This window comes from Diaphorina citri, unplaced genomic scaffold (assembly GCF_000475195.1).
Source record: "Diaphorina citri unplaced genomic scaffold, Diaci psyllid genome assembly version 1.1 scaffold410, whole genome shotgun sequence".
NCBI lineage: Eukaryota > Metazoa > Arthropoda > Insecta > Hemiptera > Psyllidae > Diaphorina > Diaphorina citri.
The window spans coordinates 48,127-59,945 of NW_007377845.1; the positions used below are offsets into that span (position 1 = coordinate 48,127).

The window sequence follows — 11,819 nt, forward strand, 5'->3', positions numbered from 1 at the left end:
TACAATATTTTATCCTCTTTTAGTTTCCCTCAAACCTCAAACTATTTTGTTCCCTTACTTTTCATTTTATTTATTTATAAATATTTTCTTTTACGTCGAATTTACCCCCCTTCGCTTTTTACTTTTCCTACTGTTTCTTCTTTGCTAAGACTCCTAATCTTTTTTTACCTCTTTCTGCTCTGGTTCCTTACACTTCTTTTTCTTTCCTCTTTTTTTCGCACATGAATTCCCAATCAGAGATTATTTCACACACCATCTCCTTCGATGCCTTTCAAAACTGTTGGGGTAGCACTCAGCTTTTTGTGTTGTCTCGCCCTTACCATGGTCCTAATATGGTTTTTAAACCTTCTAAATACTTGTACTTATATTAACCGTTATCTAGCCTTTAGCCTTTCCGTTTTAAGCTCCCTTTTTAGCCTTAGACTTGTATACCAGTGACTTTTGAAAGGATTCACCTCTGATTTATTTTTTGTCCTCGCAGTTTTATTATTTTATTTATTTATTTTTCGTTCTGAAGAGTTTAGTAACTTCAGCTTTTTTAAGGTTTGATAACTGGAACTGAGGTCTTATTGTCCTGAAATCGAAGAGAGAAGGAGAACAGGAGAAAGCCAGCCGTTCCGAGAACGAACCTTATTTTTCAGCCTTCGAAACATGAAATAAAATACTGCCATCCAGAAGAGGAATAACTTATTATTGATGTCGTATTCTCGAATCTTTGTTTCTTTTCCTTTACAGCTGAATAGTGAATCTAGTTGTGCTGAGGATCGAACCGGTTTTAAAAAACTCATCGTTCAATATTAAATGTCTGGTTGTCTGGTAGTTTCTTCTTAACCAAATTATTGTGGGATATATGTTTTTGTAAAATTATTTACTTATTGCAATCGAAAATATTTAATGTTTTGATTTGATTTAATGTTTTACCTAACCAACTACTTACTAATATTAATATCTAACCGTTATTACTAACGTCCGAGAACGAACCTTATTTTTCAGCCTTCGAAACATGAAATCAAATACTGCCATCCAGAAGAGGAATAACTTATTATTGATGTATTCTCGTATCTTTGTTTCTTTTCCTTTACAGCTGAATAGTGAATCTAGTTGTGCTGAGCATCGAACCGGTTTTAAAAAACTCATGGTTCAATATTAAATGTCTGGTAGTTTCTTCTTAACCAAATTATTGTGGGATATATGTTTTTGTAAAATTATTTACTTATTGTAATCGAAAATATTTAATGTTTTGATTTGATTTAATGTTTTACCTAACCAACTACTTACTAATATTAATATCTAACCGTTATTACTAACATGTGATACTAACCCAATTTATATATATAAAAAACTAGATAGTCTTTTATTTAGTTCCCTGACTCTTTTTTTTCCATGCAGATTCTTTTAGGCAAGAGAGGAGAGAGGGGAGATATAAAGAGAGGGAGAAATCAAACAAAAAAAGAAAAGGAGAGACGCAGGGGGAGAGAACGGAGAAAAAAAGAGAGGGAGAGACAGGTCATAAAATTGTTTCCGCAAATACAAAATACAAGGTCCCATTTTTCGAGGTCCAGGACTATAGTTGCATGTTGAAATGATTGCAAACCTCTGGAACATGCTTTGATACGGTACAGACACTATCTCCGAGCATTCTCAAAGGAAAAAAAAATTCAACATAAACCTGTTGTAGACCCGGGCCCTAATCGTATATAATACTTACTAATCTAAAAATTTAACTCCATACACCAAAAGCCCACTTAGAGGCTTAGGACGGTGTAGGGGCAAACAGCGCATCTACTAATCTATAAACCTGGATCTTTTTCCTCAGGAGGACACAGAAAACACACCCATGAAGCTGAATACAAAGAAGAAGAAAAAGAAAGAGAAGAAAAGGAAAAAGGTTGACAAGAAAGATGACGAGTTAGAAGAGTTTTTTCAGTATACCTACCTAAATAAAATTACCGTTTTACTTCCGAGTTTGCCAAGGGTTTCTTTAAAAATGATAATTACATTAAAACAAAAAATACATTCAATTACACCTAAGTATTTATAGTAAAAAATATCTTAATCACAGAGAGCTGAAAGGAAATATATTCCGATACTCACAACATGGAAAATATAGACCACAAAATAGAGTAGATATTATTTTACAAACATAAATAGGTATCTAAAGAAACATTTAAGTACAAAGATTTTTCTTTTTACAAGTTTAGGAATTGATAGATCTTTAACATTTACAATTTTACATTTAAAGGGAGAGACAGGTCATAAAATTGTTTCCGCAAATACAAGGTCCCATTTTTCGAGGTCCAGGACTATAGTTTCATGTTGAAATGATTGCAAACCTCTGGAAATTGCTTCGATACGGTACAGACACCTTCTCCGAGCATTCTCAAAGGAAAAAAAAATCAACATAAACCTGTACAGTAGACCCGGGCCCGAATCGTATATCATACTTACTAATCTAAAAATTTAACTCCATACACCAAAAGCCTACTTACAGGCTTAGAACGGTGTAGGGGCAAACAGCGCATCTACTAATCTATAAACCTGGATCTTTTTCCTCAGGAGGACACAGAAAACACGCCCATGAAGCTGAATACAAAGAAGAAGAAAAAGAAAGAGAAGAAAAGGAAAAAGGTTGACAAGAAAGATGACGAGTTAGAAGAGTTTTTAAATAATTTCTAGAAAAAAAAACTCTGCGACAGGACATTGTGATACGACTATTTTACTGTCAATTTTGTGTTCCCCAAAAGAGGTTTGTTTTTGTTACTTTCTCTCTGCGACAGGACATTGTGATACGACTATTTTACTGTCAATTTTGTGTTCCCCAAAAGAGGTTTGTTTTTGTTACTTTCTATTTTTACTTTTTTTGGTGTATTTTTCTTTCGGAAACGGAAACAATTTCCCCTCTTCAAGATGGCGGATCTCCTCTGATTTAGTCCCTTTAGTACAAACTATCACACAGAAAGAGGGAAATTAGCTTTAGTAGAGGGAAAATCGTCTCAGTTTCCGAAAGAAAAGTACGTCTTTTCCCTCCAATATTTATTTTCTCCCCCATTTTGTTCTTTATTTTTGAATCTTCTCTCCACTTTATCAAAAGCTCCACGCTTCCTTATTATTATTGTTTATAACAGATCTGATCATATTGATTAATTAAAAAATTGTTATCAAAGTATTTATATTTTTATAAATCCAATTATTTTGTTGTTTATTTTGAACTAATTGTCTTGTTCTAAGAATTTTACCCTCTTTTCATTACCAGAGTAAACTGTTGTAGTTGTAGCATTTCTAGCTATTTAACAGCATTTATAACAAGAACTATCAACTACAAAAAACGAACTTTTTTATATTTTTTAAGTAGTTAGGAACCTACTTTGACAACTTAAAATAAGTAGCAAAATCATTTAGGAACCCATTTCCGGAGAAAATAAGCTACATTTTAAGTTTGAACGTAAATAGCAATCAGCAAAATGTTGAACAGCTAAAAAAGTGTTCAGCATTTTCATTCAGACTGAGTGGCAGACGTTACTAACTTGCTGAGCTAAGTATTGTAACGTAGATACCATTCAGCAAAATGTTGAACAGCTAAAAAAGTGTTCAGCATTTTCATTCAGACTGAGTGGCAGACGTTACTAACTTGCTGAGCTAAGTATTGGAGACCTTACAAGCAAGCCACCAAGACTTGGTGATGTGATATAAAAACTTTGAATATTAACCGTTCCAACCCACTTGGTACAAGTTGAAAAATTGTCCATTTTTAACTTTGACTTTGACCAGGAGTGTTCTGTCTTTTCCCAAACCACAAATGAAGGGAAAACTGCGATTTTTTTCTCGTTCAGATAACCTACGTACAGTGAAAAGAATAAAAGAGATTACTATTTCGGTAACTGTACTCACTTTCTCTTCGGCACTGACTGTCAGCTGTTGCAATCTTTGCGTCATGTTGGAGAGGGACTGTTCAAATGCAGATACAACGTGCGACTGAAACAATGAAGGAGCAGTAGAATACAACAGAAAAGCAGATGTATCATTTTCAGATTAGGTACAATAGAAAAAGTACGAGTTAAAAAACTAGTACAGCTGTTTTCTAAACGGGATTTATTAAGCAGCATTATAACAGGAACTACTTTGTCTTTACTTGACTGTCTTCCCTTGAACCCAGTCTTGAACGTGTGTAGCGCGCATTATATGAGGTGTATAATCAGAGCTGTTTGTAAAACTACAAGTTTTACACATTGGACCCCAAAAATTCCCGAAAATTTTTTTTTGAAGAGGTTTGATAGAGGGAACTGTAACTGCTAAGGTCTCGTCCCGAAATCTAAGAGAGGAGAAAAACAGCCGTTCCGAGAACGAACACCATCCGTTCAGCATAAAATCCGCCCCGAGCGGGAATCGAACCCGCGGCCTAACGCTTACGAGGCAGACACGTTCCAAAAATCAATCACATCAATAAATATTTATTAAAAACTTAGATAGAGATCAAAATTAGGGACATAAATAGGAATTTCCTTAACGTAAAATATACACATTTATAAAAGCAAACTCAAAGTTAAATCATAAATTACAATGTCTTGGTAACTAAAAATAAAATCAATTTTGATGAGCTTATATGATAGGTACTTTACAACAATGACACAGACTTGGGGGGTTTCTTACAGAAAAGTACAAATTCAACGTTGAATTCTTACTTACCCTTTGACAGGATATAACTATCCTTGCCCTGGTGCATTCTGCAAACTCAAAGTTGAATCATAAAGTACAATGTCTTGGTAACTAAAAATAAAATCAATTTTGATGAGCTTATGATAGGTACTTTACAACAATGACACATACTTGAGGGGGTTTCTTACAGAAAAGTACAAATTCAACGTTGAATTCTTACTTACCCTTTGACAGGATATAACTATCCTTGCCCTGGTGCATTCGACGGCATAACTACATTATACCATTATAAATACAGTGAGCTAAGATCTGAAGTAGCAACCACAAAGTGGTGGGAGAACCATCAACCATTTCGCCAGCACCTGAGAGTTCCTCACTGGAGGGCTCGTCAGACTGTGTTTGGCCGGCGTTCAGATTGTTATTTTACGGTAAGATCTATTTTTCTTTCTCCATCAAATTCTCCCAGGGTCTTGGATTGGGTTTATGTAATTATGTATATTAATTAAACATATTAAGTAAATAAACAGAACTTTTTTCCCTCAATTCCGCCTTTTATTTCATTGTTCTTTTTATTCCTCTCGCCGCGGGCAAATTAGCCCGTGACACCTTTTTCGCTTCGTTTAGCCAATTATAATATCATAAATATCTCCAGTACTTTACTTAATGAAGTAGGATAGGTCTCTTTATTTCATCTGTCCATCAGACAACTTTCCTCCATTTTTAACTATATATCTCCAGTACTTTACTTAATGAAGTAGGATAGGTCTCTTTATTTCATCTGTCCATCAGACAACTTTCCTCCATTTTTAACTATTTCTGATTTTGTTTTTCGGCTCTCATTTTGAGTAATTTTATCAGATTTATCTCTTAGTTTTGATTTATTTATTTTATATGTCGACTAAGAATAAAAGTTCCATTATGCCAGCAATTTTATACCAGGGTTGATAAAGTAAGAATACAACGTTAAGAATCACAAAAGTAGGGATCATACGGGATTAATTTCAAAGTTAGAAGAAAATTGAGAGGTAAAAGACAAAAAACATAGATTCACCCTAAACCTACTAAGTCTTAATTTTAAGTTGAAAATAGGTCTCTGTTTTACCTTATGCTGTTACTACGGCTGAGTCTAGGCCCTGGAGATCCAAAGCTAAATCTTGGGAACGGTTTGGTATTCTTACCTTACTGAAGTGCTGCTTTGATTCTGATATCTTGGAAATTTTAACAAGTCAGTCTGTTAAGATTAAACTCCATGACATACACATGCATTAGACAGCTTTCCAGATTGTGAAGAAGGATCCAGACATCTGTCAGTTGAGGAATGAAAGAATTTCACCAATGTCCAACAGAGACAGTTGACAGTTATGAGCAGTGTCTGATTGCGCCAAGTGTTACTTGAAAGATAAAAAGGTGTTCGATTCCAACAGGCTCAAATTTGGCAAATCTGAGCGCAGTATAGTTCCCCAGGCCAAGTTTCAGTAAGCACGCCTGTGTGTTTCTCTTCCACTATCCGATTCCGCTAATAGGTCATTCAGAATTTTAAGTTTTGACGCAATCAGATGCTGCCCCAAGAGATACACAAAATGAGGGGTACCCAAAAGACTTGCCGGGATGAATTTGGTCTCTTCGAGTAGGAGTTGACTCAAAACACACTTGTATAAATAGGAGCGATCCGTGCACTCCTTTTATAGACTTGCCGGGATGAATTTGGTCTCTTCGAGTAGGAGTTGACTCAAAACACACTTGTATAAATAGGAGCGATCCGTGCACTCCTTTTCTGTCGCTGTTATTCAGTGTGGACAGAATACAGAGGAGTTGACTCGGTTCGCGGATTGAGCCGACTGCACCCGACATAAGTCGATCCAGGCCGACTCTGAATCGGCACCGTCGAATTCAAGGACGGAGTCCGTTTGATACAGCAACAGTAGATCTTCATGAATTCCCCGCGGAATTTTTCTGCAAATTTAAAATCACATAGCTGGTGAAACAATTAGGAAACGAAGAAAGCAGAAGTACTGAAGCAGACTTAACTCGTAAAGTTTAATTACAGCTGTAGGTATTTTGTACGTCTTGCATATGAATTGTCTACTTATGTACAAACTCTTCTCCACACAGATCTCGTCTGTTATCACTGTCGAAAATCGGAACTACCCAAGGCTGCCTTTACGTTTTTCTGGAAAACTTTTTACCCTCAGTTCCCAAGTTGAGGGACCACAAACTTTCACTTGACCGAGTTTCAACTTTAACAAACTTTTTAAGCCGGAATATCCACGCGAAAGTAAAAATGTTTCACTAGGTAGCCACACGTTTTTCTGGAAAACTTTTTACTCTCAGTTCCCAAGTTGAGGGACCACAAACTTTCACTTGACCGAGTTTCAACTTTAATAAACTTTTTAAGCCGGAATATCCACGCGAAAGTAAAAATGTTTCACCATTAAGTGAATACAAACCCTCCTGTTCTCAAATCCTTATCTTACCATTTCAGTGTAATTTACTGTCTTACAAATACCTGGAATAAGCAGATCCTACTGATTCATGTCCTCTGAGATTAAATGCAAATTAGTTCTTTTTTTTGGCTATAAATAGTTTTAAAAGAACATTACCATTTTAAAGTCATAGATAAAGCGAACAAAAAGTAGGTAGCCATTAAGTGAATACAAACCCTCCTGTTCTCAAATCCTTATCTTACCATTTCAGTGTAATTTACTGTCTTGCAAATACCTGGAATAAGCAGATCCTACTGATTCATGTCCTCTGAGATTTAAATGCAAATTAGTTCTTTTTTTTGGCTATAAATAGTTTTAAAAGAACATTACCATTTTAAAGTCATAGATAAAGCGAACAAAAAGTGGCTATAAATAGTTTTAAAAGAACATTACCATTTTAAAGTCATAGATAAAGCGAACAAAAAGGTATTTAAAGTAGAATAGAATGGAATAGTCGAGTGAAATAGACAAAAAGTGCAAGCCGAGGGCATGGGTTCATGTTGTTTTAATACACGAACATTTCTTTCATGGGCACTTAGCCAAACATTTAAATTTAAGTACGCTCAGCTTTCTATTTTCGTTCTTGAAAAAAGTGGGAAACAAAAGTTCGATTTCTGTTGAGGTGATATCTCCTTGTCATTTAGAAGAAAAAACTGGGAACTTGGCTAATTTTAACAACAACGGCCCAATGCCTAACTGGTATTCTAACCCGCGACCTTCTGTTTACCAGGGGAGTTTTTTCCAAGGCAAAAACCACCTTTTACCTTGGAAAAATCTTCGAGTTATTTGACAAATACTTACTGCTCATGAAGTTGTAAATGATTGGATTGATAGCGCTGTTGGCGAACACCAGGAAATGACAGAAGTTAGACAGGGTTGCCGTTGCTTCAGTCTGGGGGACATCCCATATCGTCCTGGTGAAAAGAAAATGACTTTTAAAAATCCTGGTGAAAAGAAAAAGAAACTTTTAAATAAAAAGCCAGAAAAAAGTAGATTACGACTTTTAAAAATTCTGGTGAAAAGAGAAAAAACTTTTAAATAAAAAGCCAGAAAAAAGTAGATTATGATTTCTCAATTTTAAGCCTTAACAATCGTATTTTTTAGCGTATTGCATAAAGAACAAAAATTATCGCTTTTAAGTCAGACTGAAGTCAACTTAGGTCAATCAGATGTTTGGAAGTGATTGATTAAACTTACTTTGGCACTTTACTTATTTTAGGATAACCAGCACAGATACATTAATTTGTTGGTCAATCCTTCGAAAAAGTGCAAGCCGAGGGCTTGGGTTCATGATGTTTTAATACACGAACATTTCTTTCATGGGCACTTAGCCAAACATTTAAATTTAAGTACGCTCAGCTTTCTATTTTCGTTCTTGAAAACAGTGGGAAACAAAAGTTCGATTTGTGTTGAGGTGAGATCTCCTTGTCATTTAGAAGAAAAAACTGGGAACTTGGCTAATTTTAACAACAACGGCCCAATGCCTAACTGGTATTCTAACCCGCGACCTTCTAAAATACCTCAATACAGACATAGGGTAAGTGTACCATTTATTCGCCCACCTAAAAAACGTACCATTTATTGGCCCACCTGCCCACATTTATTTTTATAATGTGTTGAGGTGAGATCTCTTTGTCATTTAGAAGAAAAAACTGGGAACTTGGCTAATTTTCACAACAACGGCCCAATGCCTAACTGGTATTCTAACCCGCGACCTTCTGTTTACCAGGGGAGCCCTTGACCTTTGATCTATCAAGCCAAAAACCACCTTTTACCTTGGAAAAATCTTATTTGACAAATACTTACTGCTCATGAAGTTGTAAATGATTGGATTGATAGCGCTGTTGGCGAACACCAGGAAATGACAGAAGTTAGACAGGGTTGCCGTTGCTTCAGTCTGGGGGACATCCCATATCGTCCTGGTGAAAAGAAAATGACTTTTAAAAATCCTGGTGAAAAGAAAAAGAAACTTTTAAATAAAAAGCCAGAAAAAAGTAGATTATGATTTCTCAATTTTAAGCCTTAACAATCGTATTTTTTAGCGTATTTCATAAGGTATCTCTTAAGTTTTGATTTATTTATTTTATATTTCGACTAAGAATAAAAGTTCCTTTATGCCAACAGTTTTATACCAGGGTTGATAAAGTAAGAATACAACGGTAAGAATCACGAACGTAGGGATCATACGGATTAGTTTTAAAGTTAGAAGAAAATTGAGAGGTAAAAGACAAAAAATAGAACCTTGGACCTGATATCTATTTCTAGGCGCGAAAAGTTTATATCACACCGAACTTGATTTTACAATAAGAGGAACTTTCCCATTTTTTTTTTTTTTTTTTTTTTTTTTTTTTTTTTTTTAAGTTTTAAGTCAATCCTTCTAGTACTAGTTTAAACAAAAGCCACAACTCAAAACTGTGAATTCTAACCCGTGAACAAAACTGTGGGGAGATTCGTTAATTTTCTGTCTAAAATTGGGATTGGTAAAATAGAGGAAAAGCTACGATAATTTGCCCTTTTCAGGGCTACATCAGCACACTTAAATGAGGTTTTCTATTATACCCACAATTTCAAAAGGCCTCATTCATTTACATGAATAACTTTGACCTTTTGCTCCCTGTATAATTTGCTTGTATTACCTACACATATATTACATGCATTTACCAAATCCAATACGTCCTGAAAATCCCATACATAAATTTAATATTTCCCCTATCCCCTTGACTTCTTGACTTGTGAACATATTACTTCCCTTCTGTATCAACCTTACTTTTTTGTGCAGTTTCTTAATCATTATGAATCATATTAACACATATTACATGCATTTACCAAATCCAATACGTTCTGAAAATCCCATACATAAATTTAATATTTCCCCTATCCCGTTGACTTCTTGACTTGTGAACATATTACTTCCCTTCTGTATCAACCTCTATCATTGAATGGTAGAATGGCACAATGATATCCAACTTTTTTTCTATAGGTACCCTCACTCTTCCAAGATTTTAAGCCCTGAAATTTAATTTTGAAAATTTCCCTAAAATGTCTTTACGGCCTTTTTGGAAGTACATTTTCAGTCTCACTTAGCGACTTAACGTGTTTGTTGCTAGCGCAACTTATAAAAGTAATGGAAGGGGGAAAACGAAAACGTTCGAAACACATGTAGCTCGTATGAAATAAAGAGTAGCGAGGCAGTTTGAAAAAATGAGAACATGTAGTTAACTAAATAAAGAGCACAAATAATAAGAAGTGACATAAAGGAAGAAAGGGTGGCTAGAAGAACTATGCCATATTTGTTCCAGTGGTGCTCAACATTTCTTTCTATTATCTACATATCTTTCTTTCTCCCTTTCTTCCTTTTCTTTCCTTCCTTCTTCCTTTTCTTTCCTTCCTGCTTCCTTTTCTTTCCTTCCTTCTTCTTTTTCTTTCCTTCCTTCTTCCTTTTCTTTCCTTCCTTCTTCCTTTTCTTTCCTTCCCTCTTCCTTTTCTTTCCTTTCTTTCTTCTAAATGGAGTTCTCCTGATGGAGCTCTTCCACCCAACCACGGGTTTACCCGTTTGCAGCAAAACGGTGTGATAAACACACTCGTTTATCGTTTTCATTGTCATTTGTCATCTCATAAAATGAAAAGAAGTAAAGCTAACGCCACAGTTACAACAGTTTTTGGGCCAACCTACGATAGACTGGAAACCGCTGTTCCCCACATTCTCTCCCCGTCCTTTTATTCCTTTCCAAATTTAATTTAATATGTGTCTGAAATAATTTTGCCTCGAGCATAAAGAAAATATTAGTTTACCAGTTTTCTAACATATGATGGGATCGTGGTTTGCATAGAAATGTATTTTAGGGACCTAGGACACGTACTTTACCATTCTGTAATTTAATTTCTGATGAGAGTCTTCAGTCCAGCCGAAATAGAGTCGAAAATGAAGGTGGAGGACATGTTTATGTGAGGTTAGAAAGGAATTGTCCCCTATAGCCTATAGTTATCCTTTCAGCAGAATACTTACGATAATATTAGGTATTACTCGTACATATATTAGACATACCTACACCCCAGTGAAAAAAAAAAATCTCGACAGTTTATACAAAATTTATTTCCCTCCTTTAGTCTAACCTTTTGTGGACGTTTTAAAAACTAAAAATATTTGGAAACATTTTTGTGGATATTCAAAAAGTTCCGTAGTGCATCTGTCCAGAATTTTGCTCAGGGGTGTAAATAAATGTCAAATATCCCGTTTGTATCGCTCGGAAAGGACTGAAAAGTCCCATGTTTAAATTAAAAGTCCGGCGAAAAAAAAAGTGTGATAAATTCCAGTCCAATTTGAAAACATAGGCCACAAACCATGAAGCTTGACAAATATCACGGGAACATTACGAACTTTTGCTGTCTACAAATGTCAATGTTAACTTCGGTGGAAATCATTGATGCATAAAAAATATTGTGTTGAGGTAAGGTTGGTATTGTGTTTAGTATTTAGGTATTACCTACATGATACTGTAGAAGAAGCAGGCCCTTGTGGCCGAGTAGGTATCACACACGCCCAGTGGCGTAGCGTGGTCTAAATTCAAGTGTAGGGCGTGTAGGGCTCATGCACAGGTCTACCAAGTCCCATCACAGTACATGCCATGCCATTAATATTTATGGGCATTAGAGTGAACTTTTGAGTTGTATGGCCGCCATACA

General features: G+C 35.5%; 2 protein-coding genes and 1 long non-coding RNA gene across 3 annotated transcripts in view; 2 read left to right on the plus strand and 1 right to left on the minus strand.

Moving 5' to 3' along the window:
• LOC103508570 (rab-like protein 6) overlaps nt 1-3,187 on the plus strand; it is a 29,677-nt gene extending 26,490 nt beyond the window's left edge. Inside the window, exons 12-14 of the mRNA XM_026823141.1 lie at nt 1,817-1,908; nt 2,532-2,683; nt 2,767-3,187. Of these exons, the coding sequence (XP_026678942.1) occupies nt 1,817-1,908; nt 2,532-2,676 (237 nt within the window). The 3' untranslated portion in view covers nt 2,677-2,683; nt 2,767-3,187. The remainder of the gene's footprint in view (nt 1-1,816; nt 1,909-2,531; nt 2,684-2,766) is intronic.
• Nucleotides 1,013-2,419, plus strand: LOC113467134. The gene is made up of 2 exons (XR_003391312.1): nt 1,013-1,506; nt 2,253-2,419. It is a non-coding gene; the product is annotated as an uncharacterized LOC113467134 (long non-coding RNA).
• A 3,157-nt stretch (nt 3,188-6,344) lies between the features above and the next one.
• LOC103508571 (orexin receptor type 2-like) overlaps nt 6,345-11,819 on the minus strand; it is a 60,863-nt gene continuing 55,388 nt past the window's right edge. Inside the window, exons 5-7 of the mRNA XM_008473127.3 lie at nt 8,912-9,055; nt 7,938-8,050; nt 6,345-6,606 (exon numbers count right to left, since the gene is read on the minus strand). Coding sequence (XP_008471349.3) covers nt 6,437-6,606; nt 7,938-8,050; nt 8,912-9,055 — 427 coding nt within the window. The 3' untranslated portion in view covers nt 6,345-6,436. The remainder of the gene's footprint in view (nt 6,607-7,937; nt 8,051-8,911; nt 9,056-11,819) is intronic.